Here is a 24,233-nt window from a genome sequence, read left to right on the forward strand (position 1 = left end):
AGACCGTAACCCTCTGGGGCAGGGGGCCCAGACTCAGACACAGGGTGCGCGAGGATGAATGGGAACACGCGGGTGTGTGGGGTCTCAGCTCCGGACGCAGAGAGGGGGGCGCACGTCGAGGCTGAGCGAGCGCTCTCTACCGGGCGGGGCGCAGGCCTTGGCGGTGGCTGTGGAAAGAGGAGGGTGGAGGCCCCGCCCCGCCGTGCCCCTCCCGCCGCCCCGGCCCCCCCACCACAGCCCCGCGCCGCCCGCCCACTCCGGCAGCAGCCGCGAGGGGCGGCCGGCAGAGCGACGCAGAGCCCCGCCAGTGCGGACCTCGACGACGTCCCCTGCCCGGAGCCCGCGCGCCCCGGTGGCCCTCGAGGGCCGGTAGCGGCGCCTTGCGGTCGCCCTTGCAGGTAAAGGCGGTGAGGCTGGCGCGGACGCGGGGGTTGGGGGCTTCGAGCGCAGGACCCGGCCTAGGCTGCCCCTGAGACTGTCCGGGCCAGCGGGCCAGCGGGCCAGCGGCTCCGGCTGCTGGGTGGGGATGAGTTGGGGCCTCAGGCCAGGGGGTCGGCGCTAGGGTGGGGGAGCCTGTCCCGCTCCCTGCTCCCCGTTACCCCGGCCAGAGATGCCCAGGCAGAATCCCGGGTAAAGCCCTCTCCTTCCTTCCTCTCCCAGAAGTGGGGGCCCCAGCCACAGATAGCTAGGTGGGATCCCCCATGATGGGGCTCGGGGCACATCGCTTCACCTCTGGGAGTCTCCCTTCCCACCTGCGAAATGGGAGTGACCAAGCTTCCCCCACAGGGCCGTGGAGGAGAGAAGAGGGGTGAGGGGCCTTAGAGTCCCCTCCAGCCCCAGGCAAGGGAAGCCCCTCAGCTCCTCCCTTCTTTTTCTGCCATTCCTGGCCCACTGGCGACCTTCCAGTTGCTCTGTTTTTCTGCTTCTGCCCCCAAGTCCCTCCTGTGCTAGGTGTTCTGGCAGTGCCCCCAAACTGGAGACTGGTTTGCCCCTACCAGAGGCTCAGCACACCCCTACGGCAGCTCAGACCTGAGACTTGCAGGGGCGAGAGGGGCTGGGGTCCGAGGGCCCCAGAATGGCCTCCCCGTGTGTGTTTGGGGGTTGGAGACACAGGGGCCCCAGGAGTCCCCGGGTACAGGAGCATCGTTCAACCAGACGGGCTCTGGAACTGCCAACTGGGGAAAGGCAAACCCTCTCAGTTTGCTGGTTGTGTGTGTACCTGTGTGTGAGCCTGTCAGTGTGTGCGTTTGTGGGGTGTGCGGGGGACAGTGAGTGTCCCCCAGGATGGTATTAATGTGTATGTCCGTCACTGTGTGCTTGGGTGAGACCCCCAGTGTGAGAGTACCTGCTAGGTTTCTGGTGATGTCACTGACCGCCCTCCCGGGGACCCTGGGGGCCCAGAAGGGCTTCCACCCGTCTGCCTGCAGTGCCTCTTGCTAAGACCTGTGTCCTGTGGCCAGGGTCCACCCCCCACCCCCAGTGCCCTTAGCAAGGGCAACTGCCCAGGAGCTGCCATGGGCATTTGGAATGGCTGGGGGCTAGGGGCTGGGGTGGCGGTGGGGGGTGGTCAGGCAGCCTGGGGTTTCTCTCTGGGCATGGACACTGATCTGATGGGGGTGCCCTCAGGGAGCCCATTCTAGAGCCCAGGAGAAGGGTGGGGGTCTGGTGGGCACGAGTTATGGGGGGAGTTGGCAATCTCCGTCAGGCCGCAGATGCCTCCGCTGGCCTCCTGCTAGGCTGGGGCACAGCACCAGGTCCTTGGATGATCACCCCAAAACGATGAGGGCACACCACAGACATTCACGTCACTCACAACTATGCTCCCTACTCCTGATAGTCACACACAAACACGCGGTGTGCCCATGTTCTGAACACGCACCACCGCCGATGCTAGAATGACGGGCACGTGTGTGTGCACCCGCATTCACACCCAAACTCCTCCAGACGGGTGGTGGGCCCCACTGAGACCCTCCAGACACACTCAGACAGGACAACACTCACACTCACACTCACACTCAGACACACTCACCAGGGTCTCTTTCTCCGGTTTCACTTTGTCCACCAGAGTGAAAATGAGCGTTTCCGCTCTTTGGCTCAGTGGAAAGGGAAAGAAAAAATGGAAGTAAATGTGTCTGCTCGCAAGAGGGAGGGGAAAAATACCAAACAGGGCTGTTAGCCTGACCACCCCCCTCAACCTCCCCTGCTCCTGATTTGAGCCAGACCGAAGGTTAGCAGAGCCCCAGCCTCCCAGGCCTACTGCCCACCCCCCAGCCCACTCCAGACCCCCCAGTGGCAGGCGTGGGGCTCTCCTTGTAGGACTCTGGGGCCCCAGTGAGTGGGTCCCACACACACACCATAGGTGTGGCCTGAGAGACTTACAGAGTTGGAGTTGAAGAACCAGAGAGGCTCAGGGCCCTCTCATGGGGTGAGGCTGTGTCCCAGGGTGCCTATCGAGGGGGAGGCACCATGCAAGCCACAGTGTGGGAGGGAGGGACTCTCCAGGAGGCAGCACCAAAGACATACCCTGGCTGGGACCGTCAAGGAGAATGCGAGCTCTGACAGGTGCAGGTGGTGGACAGGGTGAGGGGAGGCCATTCCAGTCAGAGGCCATTCCAGGTGCAGAGGTGTGGCGGTGCAAGGTTCTCTTAGGGGACAGTGAGTAACTGGTGGCTCACACCGTGGGGGGAGCAGTGGGACCGAGCACTCCTTTGGGGTCAGGTTTCCAAGGGTGCTGACCAGAGAAACAGTGTACCCTGGGAGTCTCTGTGGTTGCTCTGGGGACCAGGATGAAAGGGCATGTTATAGGCAAGGACCTCGCTGAGGGGCCTGGGCCGTTGGAGGGGGAAGACCATGGGGGCTGAGGTGGGTGGTTGCCATGGGGATGAGAGGAAGAACTAGATGGAAAGGAGGAAGGGGAGAGCCTGGTCGGGCCTTAGTGACTGACTGGCTGTGGGGGTGAGAAGAGGGCAGGCCAGGGCTTTTGACCCGGGTGGCTACGGCCTATCCGCAGAGGAGGCAGGCGAAGGGGAGAATGTGGGTTTGGACCCAGGTGTCTGGAATGCTGAGATGGTGAGGGGCTCCATGTGGAGCGTGGCCATGAGTTCAGGGACATAGCTTCTGGGAGGCCTGGGCTGTGTCCAGAAGCCCGAGTGGATGGTGAGGCTCTATGTGTGCACACGACTGCCCAAACATCACCCAGGGAAGTCGCACTCCCAGAAAGGGAGCTCCAGACCCACTCTGTTTTGTGGGCATTTCCAAGGATCTGGGTGTGGACAGTGGGTCTTGAATGAAGGCAGTGGGGGCAATGAGGGGAACAGCTGGCCTGGGCCATTGGACAGACCTGGGTTACTGTCCATGTGACCCTGAGTAAGCGGCTTCCCAGCTCTGTGCCTCAGTTTCCCCATCTATAAAATGAGAATGCTAGTACTCATCTCTGGGGTTTTTACTTGCAGAGGTAAGGAGGGATCCCAGGTCACACACATAGTACCCAGGACGTTCACCCAGACTTCTGATCAGTATTGGTTACACTTCTCTGGGTGGATCCTGGGAAGGGACGTGGGAGGACTTGGCCCCGCTTCCATTGAGATTCTTGGACAGTTTTGAATGGGAAGGTGACTGTCCCCATGCAGCCTGCATTGGTGGAGATTCTGGGCTCTTGGAGGGCAGGGGGAGTGGCAGAGGGTTCATGCCTTGTGAGCAGGGCCATGCTGTGGGCTCCTGGGCTCGTGGGCTCATCCCATGGGTGGGCTTATGGAAACTCCCAGAGGAACCTGCCCGAGGTCACACAGCAAGCAGCCAGTGGCAGAAGTGAACCAGAGGCCAGGATCCTGGCCTCAGGCCTCCCTTCCTCCCCAGGCTGCCCCAGGAGCAGGGCCCATCAGGGACCTGGGGCAGAAGGAACTTTGTCCCCTGAGGTTCTCCAACATCGCTTCTTTCTGTCCCCTTGGGAGAGGGTCACAGTAAGAGTTTATTGGGCACTTACTGTGTACCTGGTCCTATGTTCACTGTCTCATTTAGTCTTTGTCACAATGCTGCAAGGCAGGAATCAGTGGCCCATTTTACAGAGGGGAAAGTGGAGGCTCAGAGAGGTTAGTAATCAGGCCACTTGTCACCTTGCTGAGTGCTGAGCTGGGATTCACTCCCAGATCTGTGAGGATGTGTGACTGATGTTCTTCCCGCTGACCTCCTGGATCACTGCCCTTTCCAGGACCTGATTTGGTGTAGAAAGGGATGGAAACTTAACTGCTGAGCGTCCACAGAGCCCCAGGCATTTTCACAGCCCAAGGCACTTGCTGGGGGGTGGGGAACATGAGTAGCAGGCATGAGAAGGTCAGGCCTGGAAAGAGCCCAGAAGAGAGGAGCCCAGGAAGGTGTTTTCCAGTATCTAAGAGCCTGCTGTGGTCCCGGTGGGCCCTACGAGGGAGGGCGGCCTCTGGAAAGAAGGGGTTCAGGGTTCAGGTCTCAGTTTTACCACTGGCTGCTGTGTGACCTCAGGTGACTTCTCCTCCGGGTCCTCATAATCCCATTTATGAAATGGGCCAGTAATGCCGTCCTGCCTCTCCTCAGCGCCTGTGGTGGGGAGCAGTGCCGATGGGGGGGAGGGGCACGGGTCATGTCTCCTCTCCCAGGAGGCCTACTCAGTGATGTCCATCCCTGTCCCACAGCCACAGGCCTCAGAAGCTCTCCCTGTGTCTAGCCTTCTTCCCTCCCACCGTGGCTGCTGGCCGCCATGCAGCTCTGCGTGGGCCCTTCAGGCCACGCTCCTCTGACAGGCGACCGTGGCTCAGCTCGTGGCAAACATTCTTTTCATAGTTCCGGGAGCACAGCAAATCCGGCTGCTTAGCCAGGAATGCAGAGTCCCCTCCTGCAGCGGCAGCAGGGGCTGGGCGTGGGGGGGGGGGCGTGGGGGGGGCGTGGGGGGAGCTCCTGGGGTCAGGCAGGAGGGGTGTGGGGACCCCCACCTTCCCCCACCACCCCCCCTGTGCTTCTGCCGCAGGGAGCTGCGATCCTGCCCTCATCCTCTGCGGACTCTGTCAGCTTAGCTCCAGATGCTGGGGCCATCCCCCACTAACTGGCTGGGTGAACCTGGGCAAGTGACTTCTCTCCGAGCCTCGGTTTCTTCATCTGTAAAATAGGGTTTATAATACTAACTTCAAGGGCGCCTGGGTAGCTCAGTGGGTTGAAGCCTCTGCCTTCGACTCAGGTCATGATCCCAGGATCCTGGGATCGAGCCCCACTTACCTCCCTCTGCTGTTCCCCCTGCTTGTGCTCTCTCTCTCTGTCAAATAAATAAATAAAAATCTTAAAAAAATAATAATAATACTAACTTCACATGGATTTTGGGAGGCACACAGTGATGATAGATATAATAATAGCAGCAAGCTTTTATTGAATGTTCCTATGCGGCAAACACCACTGGACCTTCGCTCTATGACATTAACTCACTTAATCCTCACACATGCTCTATGAATAGGAATTGATCCCATTTCATGGATGAAGCCGCTGAGGCACGGGTGAGCGAGGTCACAGGCTAGGAAGCGGCAGGGCTGGGAGAAGAACCCCGGCAGCTGGGCTCTCAGCCTGTCCTGATATTTCAAGCAAGACGCTCAGCCTGGGCCTGCTCCGAAAATGGGGACTCCCCACCATGAGCCCATCTCCAGGGGAGGCCGACTCTTCGTCTCAGGGCCATCTGCACCTCAGTTTGGAAAGTTGTGGTGGGGTGCAGGCATGGGGCGCACCCTGGCCAGCCTCCGTGGGAGCCCCCTGCGGAGAAGCCCGGAGGGGGTGGGTACAGACTGTCCCACCCACCTTGGGCCTGGGATTAGCTGGCAGTGGGCTCCGGGCAAAGAGGAGATGTCGCCAGGGGAGAGGCGCAAGGAGGAGATTAGGAAAGGCAGCCGTGGGTGGAGGTTATGAACAGAGTCCCATTGAAGTCGGCTGGGGCCCGGCCCCGGCACACCCACCCGCCCCAGCTTCCCATTTTGGAGGACTGAGGGGGCCTGGATCACCTGGAGGAGGTTTCTGAGGCCCTTCGTAGTCGCTGCCCGTCGAGTCCGCAGCCTGGCCTGTCCCAGTGGCCATCCGGGTTACGGCTGCACAGGTGGGGTGGAAGAGAACGGGGGACAAGGGCCCCAGGCCTGAGGTGCCCCAGAAGCCCAGCTGCACGGGCGCTTTGGCCGCCCGGGGGCTGAGCGAGCCCCAGAGTTCAGATCTGGCCCCTGTGCTTCCCAGCCCAGTGACCTTGCTGAACAGATGTCACCCCTCTGGATGTCAGTGCTCCTCAGAAGAATGGGGCACCAATTCCTGCCTTACAGGGTTAGGCCGGAGTTAGAGGAAGTAGTTAGAGGAAGCTAGGAGCCTGCCTCGTGCTGTGTCTGGTGCACAGGGCTGGGGATTGGGAGACCGTTGTTACTAAGGGCTACCGTGGGGCGGGCTGGGGAGCCAGCTCTAGGCTGGGCCCAGTGTCCCCCTGATTCTGATATTCAGGCATATTCGGGCGGACGCTGGCTAACCCTTGTCATTCCCGGTCACCTGCCCGTCAGAGGCAACGAGCCAAGCATGGGAGCCTAGATTCAAATTCAGTCTTTACCCCTCATGAGCTGTGGGCCCTTGAGCCCACTACTCAACCTTTCTGTCCCTTGGCTTCTCCATCCATAAAAAGGAAAGACAAAGGATTTACTTCACTGGGTTGTTGTGAGGATTAAATGAGATCATCCAGCACAGAAACCCAGAGCCCCACACGTAGTGGGTACAAGATAAATGTTAGCTAAGACTGGCGAGTTCTTTTGTTCCTTTATCTTCTTTTCATTTTTCCCATCCTCTGGATATGTTTGGGACGTTCCCATCTTCACACCCTCGTCCATGCTGTCCTCTCGGCCTGGACGTGTCACCTGTCCTTGCCACCACCCCACTTAAGGCACAGTTACCCTTCGAAGCCCAGATCCGGCCTGCATCCTTCCCCGTTCCCTGAGCCCGGGGCTAGGGTGGCCGGACGGAGAGGCCGGGCTTGAGCTGGCCGGTGAGAACCTCTCACTCAGCCTTCGTGGGCCTGCCTGGGCCCTCAGAGAGGAGCCTCACGGCGCACCTCTAGGGTCTCAAAGCTTGATTGTGGGCATGGGGACAGGTCTTAGCCGAATCCAAGGGAAAGCCTGGGAGCTGCTGGGTTTGGCATCTGGCGGCTTGTGCAGCAGGAGACAGGGCCGGGGTGTCAGAGTTTCCATGGGAGCGGGCAGAGGCAAGCAAGCAGCTGGGGGAGAAAGTGACGCTGCGGCTGGCCTCCCTGCCAGGTGGGCTGGCTAGGTGTCCCCTCCCCACCCACCCGGGAGTCCCATCTGGGCTTGGGCTCCAGCCTCAGCTCCCTTGTGTATAGCTGTTGTGACAGGGACGAGGCATGATTGACGGAGGCAGAGATGGGGACCTGGGCATCCAGGGCTCTGCCCACCTCCCCTCCCCTCTCAGCAACCTCCCGTGGCTCCCCATTGCCTCCCAAAGACACGCAGGCATGGCATTCAAGGCTCCTCACTGTGTTGCCCTTGCCTTCTGGGCTCCTGCTTGTCCTGTCAACCCGTGGCCCTTCTGGACCTTCCCCGTATCTGCCAAGTGGCTTCCCACTGCCCGAAACTCCTTTTCTTTTCTTTTTTTTTTTTTTAAAGATTTTATTTATTTGACAGAGAGAATGAGAGAGAGAGAGAGAGAGAGAGAGAGAGCATAAGTGGAGAAAGGTCAGTGGGAGAAGCAGACTCCCTGCCAAGCAAGGAGCCCGAGTGGGACTCGATCCTAGGACTCCAGGATCATGACCTGAGCCGAAGGCAGTCGCTTAACCAACTGAGCCACCCAGATGCCCCCTGAAACTCCTTTTCTGACTTTGTCTGCCTTTCAGACTCCTACTCACCCTTCAGGATCCAGTTCCAGTTCCCCTTCCTCCGTGAAGCCCCTGGAAACGCTCAAGGTGGAGGCAATGGTCCCCCCTTTGGGCTCCTGCAACTGGGAGATGTGAGCACTTGTGTGACGGGCCCTTGTCCAGCGCTAGTTTAGGGCGGGGCCTGGGGCTGAGCTGTTTCTGTGCCCCCAAGGCCCAACCTCGGTCCCCCACATAGTAGGAGCTTTCTCAGGAAGCCTAGCCTGTGGAAGGGACCCCCCAGCCCAGGGCCTGATAGGGAATAGGGACTTCTCCAGTGTGGATCCTGGTGTGGAGAAGGAGCTTCCTCACCCCGGGGACAGGAGGAGCTCCACAGCCCCAGCCCAGACACCCATGGGCTTTGCTAAGTGTGCGTGGAACAAATAAAGGAAGACTGTTCCCTTGGGCTCCCTGAGAGGAGGGGCTGAGATGGGGCCAGTTTCCAGCATGGGCTCCAGGTAAGAGACCTGCGGCAGGCCCCGGGGGCCTGTGGGTCAGGGCCGGAGGCTTCTGGGCTCCCGGCAGCTTCCTCACTGTCGGTCTCCCTCTTTCATCCCCAGGCCTTGGCTTTGCTGGGACCTTCAGAGGCCCCTGGGACCTGAGAGGTAAGCTGGATGTGGGGGCAGGGTTCTCTGACAGCTGCCGCAGGATGAGGCCAGTGCTTGCTGCTGTCTCACTTGGCTCCCTCCTCCTGCAGCAGAAGCCCCTCCCAGGCTCAGGGTGTCCTAGCGGGCAGCCCCTCTCACACAGGTGACCTCAGCTCCCTGTGGCCCGGGCTTTAAACCCCAGCCCAACTCGGAAGCAGCTTTTTCTCATTTGTGAACTATTTCGCCCCAGCTCCTTGGCGGGGCCTGTGTTTGCTTGGCCTGCCCGGGTGCAGTGGCCTGGCGGCGCTCCCGCCAGGCCCCCTCCCAGCCCAGCCCAGCTCCTCCTGCCGCCGCCACTGAGCAGGGAAGCCGCGAAGGCTCTGGAATCTTGGCTGGCGCGAGGAGGCAGCGGGCGGCGGGTGGCGCTCCGGAAAAGGCTGCGAATGTGAACCAGAAGGCGAGGGATTGGCTACCGTGAAGGCCGGGCAGGGGTTTGGGGATGGCTGGGGGCTGGGGGTGGGGGGGCATTTCCATGTTCTGTCCGCTCAGAAGTTCAAGGCCTCTGCTGGGAAGTGAGCGATGTCAGCAGCCGAGGCCTGAGCCCCCTGGCAGGGAAGGACCAATTCCCCTGGCCACCTGCCTGAGGACACATACTGCTCTGAGTCCTGCCCACGGCTGGGTCTGTTCTTCTTCTGCCCGGAGCTGGCTGTTCCTTCCTCCCTGGAAGAGTTTTTGCCCCAAGATGCTCCCCCCCAGGAGAGTAGTGGGGCTTCTACCTTTTACTCTCAGAGCTGGACAGCCACTGGAGCCAGGGAGATGGACCTCATCCTCTGTGGGGAGGGAGATCCCTCCCAAGCCGCCTGTGCCCCAGAGCTGAGAAGGACTCTGGAGGAACCACAAAGAACAAAGGCCTCTGGGAAGCCATCCTGTGGGTGTGGCTGGAGGTGTTGCGGTGGGGGGGGGGGGGGTGGTGTCTGAGGCCTGGAGCTGGCGCACCCAGGCTGCAGACCCTATTGAGCACCTACTGTGTGCCAAGCCCCCGTCAGGGATGAGGCAGGGGTTGGGGTGGGGAGAGGTGCCCAGGAGGAGGAGCTGAGGGAAGGCTGCTTGGAGGAGGAAGCATGTGAGCTGTCTTAAATGAGGAATAACATGTTTGCCTGGAGGAAAAAGATAGGAAGGGAACTCTGGGCAGAGAGGGCTGTGAGGCAAAGGCAGGCAGGCAGGTAGAAGGAAATACTGAACCGGCTGAGGTTTCTGGATATGAGGACACTGGGGCTCAGGGCTGCAGGGGGCTGCTCCCACCCCTAAATGTGGGTGCTTTCCCCAAGGAAGAGTCCGTGGCCCTTGTCCAGGCTACAGCAACCTGGCTGGTGAGGGCCTTTTTTTAATCTCTAGTCCATGCCTCTCTCTGTCGAGTTCCAGACCCAAAGTTCTCTGCCTCTTGCATGCTCTGCTGTTAGTCTGAAATGTTCCACCATTACTCCTCTGGGCTATAGAGCTCTGACTTCCCCTCCCAGCCTCCTGACAGCGCAGCTTCCCGGGCTGAGCCCCTGTGTCTAAAAGCCTCACCTGCAGAGGGAAGGGATGTTGAGACTCTTAGCAGATCTGAGGCCTGGTAGGAGAGGCAGGGTGGGCAGGGAGCAGTGCCTCAGTCCTGCCATCGACCTGGATGCTGAGGTGGCCCCCAGGCAGCCCTGCCCCCACCTGGCTCCCCTCTCGACCCCCCAAGTCCCAGATTCCAGGTGGTTCTTTGGTTTTAGAGCAATCCTCGTGACTGTGCTTTGAGACGTGAGGGGTTCAGAGTCTCCAACTGATCCTGAAGGACAGAGAGCTCAGCTCATGGGCGCTGTAGGTGCTGGACTCCACAAGTCTCACCCGGCGAGGTCCGACAGAGACCTGACGTCAGCATGGGCATTAGGGCCATAACCGCTGGCCTTCCAGAGGGTTCCATCAAGTGACCCACAGCTAGAGACATACAGAGGCTCGAACTCAGATGGGGATCAAGGTTCAAGGACATAGGAGAGGAGAGGGACAAAAGGGGTCCCAGGGATGGGCAGAAATAGGACAGTGACACAGAGACGGGATGAGAGAGACACTCGGGAGATGCCTGAGAGGCACAGGCAGGTGAGGATCTGGGGTCAGTGACACCGAGACACAGAGGAAGGGGCACAGATGGGCGCGGCACACACCCACATGGCGCCTGTAGCAAGCTGCTCCCCGCCCCTTCTAACTCAGTGCGTGACCCAGTCGTGATCTCAGGGTTTTGCCAAGCTCACCATCAACCTCTGCCCGCTCCACCCGCTCCATTTTAATTGATCCACATCCTACTGGATCTGAAGTATGTCACCTCCTTCACAAAGCCACTCAAATTGCAGAGTAGTGTGGAACTTATCAAGTCGGTAGGGAGCCACTGGAGAATCCAGAGCAGGGGCGGGCCATGGGCAGAACTGTGTCGAAGTGTGGTCCACACACAGGCAGCATCACCTCACCTGGAGTTTGTTAGAAATGCAGATGTTGGGCGCTACCCCAAACCCACTGAATCAGGATACCTGGGCACGGGGCCCAGGAACCTGTGTTTTATCTGACACACACTGAAGTTTAAGAAGTGTTCTTGGAGCATCCATGGAAAAACAGAAGCTGAGTGAGGATGTGGGGGAGGCTGCTATGATCATGCAGGCAAGGATTTGGTGACTTAATATAACAAACGTTTACTAACTGGCCGGGATTTTCCTGCGCTATGTGTTGGGAGAGTATAAGGTCTGTATTAGGGCGGACATTATGGGAAAAGAGAGGAAGGAATAAAAGTGAGAGAGGTAGGGGCGCCTGAGTGGCTCAGTGGGTTAAGCCTCTGCCTTCAGTTCAGGTCATGATCTCAGGGTCCTGGGATTGAGCCCCACATCGGATTCTCTGCTCAGCAGGGAGCCTGCTTCCTCCTCTCTCTGCCTGCCTCTCTGCCTACTTGTGATTTCTATCTGTCAAATAGATAAATAAAATCTTTAAAAAAAAAAGTGAGAGAGGTAGAGGAGAGCCTACAGGATTGGATTGGGTGTGTAAAGGAACAGAGCTGTCAGGTACAGTTGTACAGGTTGGTTACTGTACAAGGGCACCCAGGAAAGGCAAGGCAATGAGAGTACCCGAATCTGCTGGAAGGAGGGGTACCCCTTTCTAATTGCGCTAAGGCACCATACAGGCTAGAGAGATTCCTCACTGCCCTGTAAGGAAGGAAGGGTCAGAAGTGATGTCCAGATATCTGGCCTGGGCACTTGGAAGTGAGAAAGAGCAAGTAATGGGGAGAAGATAATGACCACAGTTCAGGTAGAGGTGTCTAAGGGCCAGCCAGGTGAAAATGCCCAGCTTGGAGTTGAACATTAGAGTCAGGCTCAGGGCGAGGTCATACCTGGAGACAGATGTGGGAATCCTCAATGGTGGGATTGGAGCTATAGGCCTAGCAAGAGCTGGAAACTGTAGAAGAAACATCGAGACAAGGGGTGAGGCCTGAGCCAGCTCTTTGGGGCAAGCCTGGGTCTGCAGAGTGGGCAGGGGAAGGGAGTGGAGAATCTGAGGAGGAGCCTTTCCAGGAAGGAGAAAAGCAGGCCCCCAGGCAGGATTCTGCACTGTGGGGGGCGGGGAGCAGAGAGCGGGGTGAGGTTTGGAGACAGTCCTTGTCTGTGGAACTTGGCTGAGAAGGCTGGGGAGAGATGAGGGTGGCTGGAGTCAGGGGTCACTTGGGCCTGTGTGGACAGGTGATGGAGAGGTTGGAGATGGCGTGGGGGTGGGGGGCGTGTGCAGACAGTGGGAGGCCCTGGGGAAGGGGTGTGGAGGTGGCTGGGCCTTGAGTAGGCACGCACCCTTTTCATCTGAGACTCAGTAGAGGAGGACAGGAGGGGCGCCTGGGTGGCTCAGTTGGTTGAGCCTCTGCCTTCAGCTCAGGTCGATCCCAGCTGGGCTCCTTGCTCGGTGGGAAGCCTGCTTCTACCTCTTCCTTTGCCTGCCACTCTCCTTGCTTGTGCGCTCTCTCTCTCTCTCTCTCTCTCTGTGTCAAATGAATAAATAGAATATAAAGAAAAAACAAAAAGAAGGACAGGAAAGAGCTCCTCAATTCCCACAAGCTAGGAAGGAGGTGGGAGAGGAGGAGCTGCCAGCGGGGCAGTGGGGGGTGGGGTGAGGAGGGCAGCTCCTCTGCTCCTGTGCGAGACCCATGAGTGTACCCTAGTCCTGAGCCGGCTGTGGGACCCCCGGTCCGTCCCACTTCTGGAGCTATCAGGGGAAAGGCCTGGAAGACCAGAAAATTGACTCTGGAACTTTCATAAGGCCCTGGCCTTTGGCAGCAAGTCAGCTGAGTTTTTTAAGGGTTGGAGAAGCTGTTGGTTTGCAGCAAGAGAAACTGAAGTGAGACCGAAGGGAGAACTTTCTGGCCTTCAGGGTAACAGGATAGAGCGGCACGATGGCTTCGATCACCTCAGGGAATCCTTTCACACGTGAGGACACAGAGGTTCAGAGAGGTTAAGTCACTTGTCCAAGTCACACTGCTGATACGCAGCTGTGCTGGAACAGGAGTCCAAGGGCTGCTGGCAGGTAGGAGGGCTTTTGGGGTCCCCAGGGCTGAACCCCTGAGAGAGAGAGAGCCTGAGCAAGAACTGCTGCTCACCTGTTGAGGTGGCAAGGACAGGGATGGAGAGAGAGACAGAGACCGGGAGAAATGAGTCAGGGCCAGAGACCCAGGGAGACAGCAGAGAAGGAGGCCGGTGGGGAGACCAGAGGCACCAGGGGAGCAAGCGGGGCCGGCGATCCCGATCCCGCAGAAATGTCTCCACAACAGGAAGTGTCTCATAACATACCTGTGGTTTGGCGGCCCTGGAGCTGCTGTGCGCTCCCCACGTTCCCCCAGCCCGGCTGCGATGTGCAGGGCTGTGCAGGGCTGCGTTCTGTCCACCCCCCAGCCCGGGAGGGGAGCCACCAGGGCCACACTGGCTACCCCCTGCATGGTCCCCGGGAGCCTTCTCCCTCACCACTCCCCTCATTCCATCTGGACCTCTGGTAGGTCATCTGTGAAATGGGAGGATAGGGAGCAGGCAGGCCTCTACATTCTGTCGGATGGGGGGGTGCTCTGTTGATCACCCCTGGGACAGGACCCCCGGAGAGCCAGCGCGGCCGGGGAGGGGTCACTGTTAGCTGATGGCTCTTCCCCTCCCGCAGCCCCGTCCAGGGGGAGAGGGGTCTCTGTTGGTGGCACTTATTGCTGCCGGCGGCCCGTCCTCCCCCTACCCCGAATGGGTCTGAAAGACCCTGGAGCTCTCTGTGCTCCCAGCCAGCCTCCTTGGCTGCCCCAGGAGGAGGCCCAGGCTGCCACAAAACGCTGACTTGGACAAAACGCTGTTTTATGGGGATTTGTTGAAAAGGGGGAAATCCCCACTAAGGACTTGCAGCTGTGCAAACACCTCGGCTCCCCCGGCCGCCGCCACTGCTCCATCCCCTGAATCAGCGTCTCCTTCCGCAGCCCACCTCATGCCCCTGCCAGCCGGGCCTCCTCCCCGCTGCCCTGGCTCCTGCCTTCCCCCCTCAGAGGTCACCAGAGAGGGTGATGGCTTGCCCAAGGTCGCACAGCAGAGCCGGCCTGGAGCCCTGACACAGCTTGGCCACTGCTGCTGGAGGGGAGAACAAGGAGCAAGCAAATGAATTGTTCTTTTCTCTGCACTTTTCCCTCCTGCGCAGGCTGCTCTTAGCTCAAGTTCTTTGACTGAGGCCATGTAAGTGTGTCCTCAGCTCTTCCCATTCTAACTGACCTGTGTCCTCCTGGCCTAGGGTGAGGGGGGCTGCCAGGGCGATGACACGCATCTGCACGAAGAAAAGGAGCAAGGAAGTTAACGGTGTGGTCTTTACACTTCCGGTGACCTGAGTGCATCCACCTTCTGTCAAGTGTCACTGTGTGCCAGCCAAGTCCTGTGCTGGGCATAGAGTGGGGACAGAGAGGGACACAGCCAAAGAGGGCTACAGAGCTGTGATGGGGCTTACAGGCCTGGGTGGGGACCAGGACAAGTGTCTGACAGGCTTCCCGGGGATAAGTGCAAGGAAAAGTCAGAGTCTGGAGGCCAGTGTGCAGAAGGCACAGAGCTTCAGGGAGCTGGGGGCAAGGTGGGCCAGTGGAAACGAGGCAGGGGACTCGGAGCACCCAGGCATCCTCGGTTTTGAGGGTGGCTGGGTTGGGGGCAGTGTGTTCCACGAGGCTGTCACGACGGGCCTGTTCCAGGGACATGGTCCCTCTCCGCAGCTCCCTGAACAGGCTCAGCAACACTCCTTCTCCAGGCCACAGGCTTGCTCAGCTCCCTAGCCTTCCCTCCAAGAGCTGGAGTGATGTTCTCTCCTCAAACCCGCAGGCAGGCAGCCTGGAGCCTGTCTGTCTGTCTGTCTGTCTTAGCTGCTGCCCTGTCCTGGCTGCCTCCGCCTGGCAGTTCTCACGGACCTCTGCTCAAATGTGGTTGCCCGCTCTCGCCCTCAGGCACATCGCTGTACCTCCCTGAACACCGGGCTCTTCATCTGCAGAAAGAGAAGTGGGGTGTGTGTGGGGGGGGTCCTCCTTCCCAGGGCCTTGTGGGAATGGAAGCATGTATTGAACAAAGAGCTAGGCTGGTGCCTGACCGGAGGCCCTGGAGCGGCGAGTGGGAGCTGCCATCCTCCTGCAGCCCCTATTCCCTGCAGAGGGGACATCTGCTCCGGGTCCTGTAGCCGTCCTGCCACCCTCAGCCGAGACAGCACAGCTCACGAGGCACAGGGGGTGAGGCAGTCATGCTTGCCAGAGCCTGGCATGGCCAAGGAGGTTGGAAGGTAGGGAGCCTGCTAGGGGCGGGGGGCTTGCCTGGGCTCCTGGCTGGACGTGGGGCTCTTGCCTTGGTGTCCTGCCTGCCTGTGCTCCCCCACAGTCCTCTGCCTTAAGCCCCCTTCCAGCTGAGCCTGAGCTACCCTCTCTCGCCCCTCACTGGCCTCAGCTCTGTAAGGGAAGAGGGTCAGGGCTCCCAGAGCCAGGGCTGTCCTGAGCCCACGGTTGGCAGTGCCATGACCTTGGCCTGTGGTCTACCTAGGCCAGAACTGCCCCCTCACCTCTCCCTGTTTTCTGCTGCAAGCTCCGCCCCCTCTGCCTGCTCCCCCACCCTCCCTGCCCACCTGCCAGGCAGAATATTCTGGCTGTGTGTATGGGTGAGCACCGCACTCCAGTCCTCCCTCCCTCCCCCGCCCAGCGCAGATGGCCAGTGCAGGAGGGCCCTCACCCCTCTCCAGAGAGGTGGGACCATGTGGTGTGGTTAGGGGCTCGGACCGTGTGTGTTTCTTTACGTGGAGAGCAGGAGAGGCAAGCCTCTCGGGGCTGCAAGGTTGGGGCAGTGCCCGGCCAGAGCCTCAGCCAGACCTCCCCGAGGGCTGAGCCCATAGGCTGCGGCCTCTTAATCCTGGTGTTTCACGTGCAGACGGAACAGGGTGCCTGTGAGGGCTGTGTCCCAGGCAAGGTTCGCACTGCCTGAGCTGCCGTTTCCACATCTACAAAACGGGGGGGGGGGGGGGGTAAGAGCAGTATGAGCCTCCGGCGAGTGGGAGGACTCACCCCTGCAGGTAGCAGACGTTCCTGTTTCTGGGGCTGCGGGGGGGGGGGAGCTTGAGGGACATCTGCCTGCCCAAGGTCACAAAACAGGTTGATGGCAGAGCTGGGGCCGGCAGCTTCACAGGCCTTCTCTGGAGCCCTGCATTCATTCCTTCAGAGCTCAGTGTGATACTGAGCTGGGAGGAACGTTAGCCACACTGCAGGACCTAGCCCAGGCCAGGGGAGGGCCTTGCTCCCCACATGCATCCCTGGGCACGGGGGTACACAACCCACCCGCAGACCCTCCTGCAGTTGGGCGCAGGTGTGGAGAGGCCCCCGGGGGGAGGGGAGCCGGAGCAGGTAGGCAGGGGCCGTGGGACTTTCCTTGGATGTTCCAAGTGCCCCGTAGTCTCTCCTTCCAATACGGAGGGGCACCTGGTAGTGTCTCCGATAGCCGAGGCCGCCCCGAGAGGCAGGGTGTTAGTACAGCTTTTCCAAAAAGGACATCTCAGGGCGCCTGGGCAGCTCAGTCGGTTAAGTGTCTGCCTTCAACTCAGGTTGTGGTCCCAGGGTCCTGGGATGGAGGCCTGCTTAGCAGGGAGTCTGCTTCTCCCTCTCCCTCCGCCCCTCCCCACTGCTCGTGCTCGCTCTCTCTTGCTCTCTCTCAAAGAAATGACATCTTCCTTGAGATACAATTCACATACAGTTGGCCCATTTAAAGTGTCCGATTTAGTAGTTTTTTAAAACGTATTTTAAGATGTTGGCAGCTGTCAACGTTTTCATCACCTCTGATGGAAACCCTGCCCGCTTTGTGATCGCTGGCTTCTCCCCTTCCCACCAGCCCCAGGCAGCCACTAGTCCACTTTCTGTCTCTTTACATTTACCTCTTCGGGACACGTCACAGAAATGGAATCATGTCTGATATGATTGTGACTGGCTGCTTCACTCAGCATGATGGTTTCAAGATTTCCCTGGGTCCCTGCACGAAGCGGCACGTCATTGCTTTGCGTGGCTGAATCCTGTCCCACGGGCTGGCTCGGCCGTGGTCTGTCCATTCAGCCGAGGATGCACATCTGTGTTGTGAGGACATTTTATCCCCTGAGGAAACAGGTTCCCAGAGTGGAAGCCTCAGGCTGCGTGTCCACCTCTAGTCTGTGCTTCTACCCCACACAGGCCTTGTTCTCGGTGCTGAGCTCCAGGCTGTGACGGGGCTAGGCAGGAACACAAAGGGGTCAGCTTTCGAGAGGAGAAGGTGACAGGTCCCAGCGCCCTGAAGGACGAGTAGGAAATTGAAAGACCATCGAGGGCAGAGAAACAGCAGGGGCAAAAGCCCAGAAGTGTCAGGCTGCCTCGTGTCTGGGGAGTGGAGAGGCAGAGAAGGGGGTGGTGGGTGATAGGGTTGGAGACAGGCACAGACTAGATATTAGTCTTTACCTTTGAATGCCCTACTAGGCACCACAGCCTTGATCTTGAAGGCAGAGGGGCGCCCCAGGAGGACTCACCAATGTAATGTGAAGTCAGGCAGACCTCAGGCAGACCCCAGTTCTGCTGCCCTTTGCTTTAGTGTTGTCATCTGGAAAATGAGGATGACAGAAATAATAACTTGTTCAAGTCCTGAGAGCATTAAGGGAGTTCCTGTCTCTGGAGAACTCAGCCCCGCCACACAGCAGAAAGCAAGCAGGCCCAGCACATGGTAGTGGGTCTTATCATCCAAGGGCTCAGCAGGGGTGTGCCGAGGTCAAATGCATGCTCTGCGGGGTGTTTGGCTGCCAAACCGCTGGTATGGGGGTGGCTGTCGTCCAGGGAAGAGGGTCCCAGGGGACGTGCGTGTGGATGGAGAGCCCAGGGCGGGCTTGCAGGAGCTTCAGGGTGACTCCCGAGGACTCAGACACGGCGGGCGTTGCTCGTGTACAGCACCTCCATTAGAATCTTTTGGGGGGTCCCTGGGCCTGGTGCGAAGCCACGCGGGGGCTGGTTTGACGGCTCCTCTCGGTTCCTCCCTGCAGCACGCCCGCGGACGCCATGCTGGGGGCTCTGCCGCCCCTGTCTTCGTTGCTGCTGCTGCTGCTGCTGCTGTTGGGGTGCGGACCGAGGGCGGCCACCGGAGGCGGGGCTGGCGGGGCCACGGGCTTCGCGCCGGTGAAGTACGCGCAGCCCATGCACAAAGGACCTGTGGGGCCGCCCTTCCGCGAGGGCAAGGGCCAGTACCTGGGTGAGTGCTTCCCCGCCCCGCAGGGCATTAGACAGCTCCTGACCCCCACCTCCCTGCCTCCTGACCCCCCACCAGCCCCTCCCTGGCCCCCAGTCACAGCCTCTCCAACCCCACGGGAGATCTACACCTCCCTTCCCTTTTCCTCCTCATGCTGGTCCGGAGCCTCCGACCTCGGAGCGGCCGGAAGTGGGGCGCGCCCCGCTGGCAGAGGTGGTCTTCGGCTGGGGTGGGGGGGGGACGGAAGCCGGCGGGTTGGGGGGCAGTGGGGCGGGCTCCAAGGAGGGCTGCTGGCGCCACCTGGCGGCCATTCCACCCCCCAGGTCGGGCCGGGATGGGAATCCCTCCAAGCTCTTTGGAAAGGCCCCGCCTGGGTATGTCAGGTGCTAGGAGCCCCCAAGAGGGCCGCCGGACCTAAACCCCATCTTCCATGAGTGCTCGGAGGGGGAGACGGGGTGTGGCCTTTATGAGCAGATGTAGTGTTGCCCCATGGGGGCGTGGGTAGATTTGACCCACATCTCCATGGGCGGGGCCCCTGATGGCCCCTTCTCTCTCTCTCTCTCCTCCTCAGAAATGCCTCTACCGCTGCTGCCAATGGACCTGAAAGGCGAGCCTGGTCCGCCTGGGAAGCCCGGGCCTCGGGGCCCCCCTGGCCCTCCTGGCTTCCCAGGAAAACCAGGCACCGGAAAGCCAGGACTCCATGGGCAGCCTGGCCCCGCGGGCCCCCCTGGCTTCTCCCGGATGGGCAAGGCTGGTCCCCCAGGGCTCCCAGGCAAGGCTGGGCCACCAGGACAGCCAGGGCTTCAGGGCGAGCCAGGGATACGAGGGGACCAGGGTCTTCGGGGGCCCCCAGGACCTCCTGGCCTCCCTGGGCCCTCAGGCATTGCTGTCCCTGGGAAGCCAGGCCCCCAAGGGGTGCAAGGACCCCCAGGATTCGGAGGGGAGCCAGGGCCCCAGGGGGAGCCAGGGCCCCCAGGTGATCGAGGTCTCAAGGGGGATAATGGAGTGGGTCAGCCAGGGCTACCTGGGGCCCCAGGGCATGGGGGTGCCCCTGGACCCCCTGGCCTCCCTGGTCCAGCTGGCTTGGGTAAACCAGGTTTGGATGGGCTTCCTGGGGCCCCTGGAGATAAGGGTGAGTCGGGGCCTCCGGGAGTACCGGGACCCAGGGGGGAGCCAGGGGCTCTGGGCCCAAAAGGGCCCCCCGGGGTGGATGGTGTGGGGGTCCCAGGTGCAGCAGGGCTGCCAGGGCCGCAGGGCCCAGCAGGGGCCAAAGGGGAGCCAGGAACCCGGGGGCCCCCTGGTCTGATAGGCCCCACTGGCTATGGGGTGCCAGGACTGCCAGGCCCTAAGGGAGACAGGGGCCCAGCTGGGGTCCCAGGCCTCTTGGGGGACAGGGGTGAGCCAGGTGAGGATGGGGAGCCAGGGGAGCAAGGCCCACAGGGCCTTGGGGGGCCCCCAGGACTTCCAGGGTCTGCAGGACTCCCTGGCAGACGTGGGCCCCCTGGGCCCAAGGGAGATACAGGGCCTGGAGGACCCCCAGGAGTGCCTGGGATTCGGGGTGACCAGGGACCTAATGGCCTGGCTGGGAAACCTGGGCCCCCAGGAGAGAGGGGACTTCCTGGGGCCCATGGGCCCCCTGGACCAACTGGGCCCAAAGGTGAGCCGGGTTTCACGGGCCGCCCTGGGGGACCAGGGGTGGCAGGAGCCCTGGGACAGAAGGGTGACTTGGGGCTCCCTGGGCAGCCGGGCCTGAGGGGCCCCTCGGGAATCCCAGGGCTCCAGGGCCCAGCTGGTCCTATCGGGCCCCAGGGACTGCCAGGCCTGAAGGGTGAACCCGGCTTGCCAGGGCCCCCAGGTGAGGGGAAAGTGGGGGAACCGGGAGTGACTGGGCCTACAGGGCCCCCTGGGGTCCCTGGTTCCCCAGGACTCACTGGCCCTCCTGGGCCTCCTGGGCCTCCCGGTCCCCCTGGCGCCCCAGGGGCCTTTGATGAGACTGGCATCGCCGGCCTGCACCTGCCCAACGGCGGCGTGGAGGGCGCCGTGCTGGGCAAGGGGGGCAAGCCGCAGTTCGGGCTGGGAGAGCTGTCGGCCCACGCCACGCCCGCCTTCACCGCTGTACTCACCTCACCCTTCCCCGCCTCGGGCATGCCTGTCAAGTTCGACCGGACTCTCTACAACGGCCACAGTGGCTACAACCCAGCCACCGGCATCTTCACCTGCCCTGTGGGCGGGGTCTACTACTTTGCTTACCACGTGCACGTCAAGGGCACCAACGTGTGGGTGGCGCTGTACAAGAACAACGTGCCAGCCACATACACCTACGACGAGTACAAGAAGGGCTACCTGGACCAGGCATCTGGCGGGGCCGTGCTCCAGCTGCGGCCCAACGACCAGGTCTGGGTGCAGATGCCGTCGGACCAGGCCAACGGCCTCTACTCCACTGAGTATATCCACTCCTCCTTTTCAGGGTTCTTGCTCTGCCCCACATAACACCACGGGGGCCTTGCCTCCTTGGCCTCCTCCTCTTTAGTGGTAGAGAGACCTTCTCAGTTACAAGAACCTCCATTTAAAGAAAAAACCAAAGGCTGAACAGATACGGAAGCAGAGGCGGCCGTGGCCTTGGCCCGAGGAGACTGGTTTGGTTTCTCCCTCCACGCAGGCTGAGGTGGTTTCTGGAAGAGGCTGGCCTGAGTTCCTCTCCCCCAAGTGTCTGTGCAGCGTGGGGTTGCGCCCCCGCCGTAGGCAGGCCCCCAGGACACTCAGCCCCGCTGTCAGAGCCCCCTGCGCTCTCAGGAGTCCTGGGCTCTGCTGGGTGGGAAAGGATGCTGCTTCTCTGGGTCAGAGCGTTGAGGGGACTGAGCTCCCCATTCCGTTCCCCCAGGGAGACACAAGCCCAAGCCCTGCCCTTCCTGCTGGCCCCAGATGGCACCTCGGATCTCGGCTGGGGCTCTTCCAGCTCCCCTGGGACTTCCAGCAGCGGATGGTGGGTCCCATGAAGAGTTTTTGCTTCCGGGGGAAAGCAAAGGTGGGGGGCATCGAGGTGGCTAGAGTGGACACCTTGCCAGGACTGCACCCCCAGCGTGATGCTGTGGCAACAGGCCTGTCCATGGCAGGTGCAGGCGCGCGGCCCCTTCTCTGCAGGGTCTTGGAAAGGGCCAACCCTGTTTCTGCTCCAGCTGCAGCCACAGGAGCGGTGGTTTGTGACGGCAGGAACACGGACCTGGGGCCCGATGGCAGCCCTTCACATCTGCCTCCATCTCCCAGGCTGCTTCCGCCGACTGGCTCTGCTCAGCAGAAGGGCAGTCGCGCAGGCCCTTGGGGACTGACTGCCACAGCAGGCACGGGGCAGGATCGACCAGCCGCGAACTCAAGTACTCTCCCTCTCCTTTCACCTGCTGGGGGAGGGCTGATTTCTTCATACAAAATTGTAAGGTATCCTGCCCCCACTCCAACCCAAGTGTCCCCCAAGGCAGAGAGCCTCTTTTTCGGCCCTCAGAACAAGGTACACACAAGCTCGGGGATGAAGAAGGCTCCCCCCTGCTTCTCCTTAACAAGAACCATATGGTGGGTATGTGTGTCTACCAGAGGGGTTAATCTGAGGGGGCTTCCTCTCCTTCTCCCCTCTGGTTCCAATTTCCTGTTCTAAGCAGGATTACGGCCCAGAAGGCTGAGACTCTGAGGAAAAGGGTGCCAACAGTCCCCTTTGGAATGAGTTGACTCTGGATGTTTCTGTCGTTTTCCCCAAGCAGAGCACCCCCTGCAGGAAACGGGCAGGATCCCTCTCCTATCTCCTAGTTCAAGCTCAGTGGACAAAGCTGAGATGAATCCTGGGGCAAAGATGGCCACTTTCCAGGGGGCGGCGGGGGTGGGGGGGCTCGGGGCCTCTCCCTCTGCCGGCCCCAAGCCAACCCACTTCTCTGTACCAAGTGTGAACTGGGGTCACGCAATGTGGTCCTGCACTGCTCCGATTCTGGCCAGCACCAGACTGTCCATGTTGGACACGGTGGTGGCCGACTTCTGGCTCGCTGAGCTCTGGGCCTCTGGGCCAGCCTCCTCCCAACCCACTTCTCCCAACAAAGCAGGCCCCTTGACTGCTCGCTTTGTCTTTCAAAAGTAAAACCCAAAGCTGTGCAAGGGACACCTGAACAGCTTTTGGCTGGGCCTCACGGCAGATTGCTTGATCCCGGATACCCAAGAGAACTAAGGAGTCACACCAAGCCTGGTGGGGTCCTTTGCTCAGCCTTCTTCCTGGGCCAAAGCCACCACCATCCGACCGGCCAGGGAGGGGTTCCAATGGGTGGAAATTCATAAGCTCTGAGGGGGAGCCCAGGGACTAACGAGGGCACCGGGGAGCCAGAAAAAGAGCTGTTTCACAGAACTTAGATTCTGCTAATGTCATTACAGAAGCCTTTGGGGAGGGGTGGCTGGTGTTTCTGAAATGTTTATGGGATTTTAGTTCCAGGTGTCCACTTGACTAGCTTTGATAAACGATGCCAAGTTTTAACTATGAAAACTATGGTACTTTGGTGCATTTTTATATTGATTCCTAGGTTGTTGTTTTTTTAAGATTAAGGTTTGAATGTTTTCATTAGTAATTTCATTTCTAACCTGCTATAGGAAGCTTAGTTCTCTACATACCTATTATGTGCCCTGTGTCACAGATTTGGGAAAAATGCACTTGGGAATCAAAAAAGGGGGTGGGACTTCTTTTTGAAAAGAAAAACAGCAGTATTGACTCTCTGTACTAACACAACCCCAATAAAACCTGTTGTATGAACAGTGCAATGCAGGTCTGGCAGCGATGCAGGGGGTCTCAAGCCTCTGGGGCTCTTGCTCTCTGCCTTCTCTCAAGGAGCATGCGTTCCTCCCCAGGTCCCCAGCCGGGCTACTGTCACCATGTCAGAAATGCTCCGTGCTCCTCGGCTGCCAAGACTCTGCACCAAGGAAATGCCAAGAGGCATTTTAAGCAATCAAAGCAAGCCAGTGATTGGAGCTGGGAGAGATGCTCCGAGCTTCCCTGGAATATTCCTGCAAGCTCTCGGGGTAGTGGAGCATGACAGCTGGCTCAGGGTCCCAGGGACCAAGTTTCAACATTTGATAAAAATTATGAATGAAATCATGAATCTTTGATCTTGAGGGTGGGGGCCAATGGCAGGCCCACTGCTGAAGGCCAGACTCGGGGAGGCTGTCCCCGGCAGCAATCACCTGCCCACAGCCTGCTCTGCTCAGCAATAAAGATCTGTCCCCGGCTCAAGGGATGAGGGCAGCAAACCTGAAACAACCCAAGCTCCGAAAAGCCCTGTGGTTTGCCCCAGCCTGGCAGGACACCATCTCAGCTGAAAGCAGACCTGCCCATCAGTCCTTGGACCTCAGGCTAGCTGCAGAGCTTGGCATGCTTCTCTCTCCACTGAGCCTGGAAGGATACAGGAGAACATCCCTAGTTGGAGGGGAGGGGTCTTCTCCCTTTCGATTTTTTCTTCAAAATGAATGGTGTGTAAAACTTCCTTTCAAGCCAAGGCCTTTGACTGGGGCCCAAGATAAAGACAGGCCCACATCCTTCAGTCCATCTAGGACACCAACACGATGCACCCTCCTCACCCGAGGGTCGGCAGTCAGGTGGGAGGGGGTGCCCTTTGCATCCTCCTACTGGGGTCCTGCTCTTTGGCCAGCTGGACATGGGTCCTATTTGGGGAACAACCTATAAAGAAGTCAGCCCCTGAGAGCAGGGACATCTGCCCATTGCCTGGGTCACTCTGAATGATCTCCAACACGAAAGAGCACTAAAACATGCCCACTCTGCCCTTCCTGGCTGAACAGCACAGCCATTTGGAAGAACTGGAGGGATCTGCTCGAAAACCCCACAGCCTTCCATTACTGGCTCCCAGTAGAGCAGATGAAGAGGTACATGGCCTGAAAGGTCACAGGGGTATGGGGGGAGGAAATTCACTCAGGGCCGAGGAAAAACATGGGCAC

The 24,233-nt window shown here is 59.9% G+C and overlaps 1 protein-coding gene across 2 annotated transcripts; it reads left to right on the forward strand.

Annotated features, from left to right (window-relative positions):
- The first annotated feature begins 269 nt into the window (after positions 1-269).
- COL8A2 (collagen type VIII alpha 2 chain) lies at positions 270-23,019 on the forward strand. Of its 2 annotated transcripts, XM_045985829.1 has the most exons (4): positions 270-398; positions 8,458-8,502; positions 18,058-18,263; positions 18,832-23,019. In XM_045985829.1, the coding sequence occupies exons 3-4, from the start codon at positions 18,074-18,076 to the stop codon at positions 20,748-20,750; spliced, it is 2,109 nt and encodes a 702-aa protein (XP_045841785.1). In that variant the 5' UTR covers positions 270-398; positions 8,458-8,502; positions 18,058-18,073; the 3' UTR covers positions 20,751-23,019. The 2 variants fall into 2 exon arrangements, with proteins under 2 accessions (XP_045841785.1, XP_045841866.1); XM_045985910.1 differs by lacking the exon at positions 8,458-8,502 and having other exon boundaries at positions 282-398.
- The last annotated feature ends 1,214 nt before the right edge of the window (positions 23,020-24,233 follow it).

This window comes from Meles meles, chromosome 1 (assembly GCF_922984935.1).
Source record: "Meles meles chromosome 1, mMelMel3.1 paternal haplotype, whole genome shotgun sequence".
NCBI lineage: Eukaryota > Metazoa > Chordata > Mammalia > Carnivora > Mustelidae > Meles > Meles meles.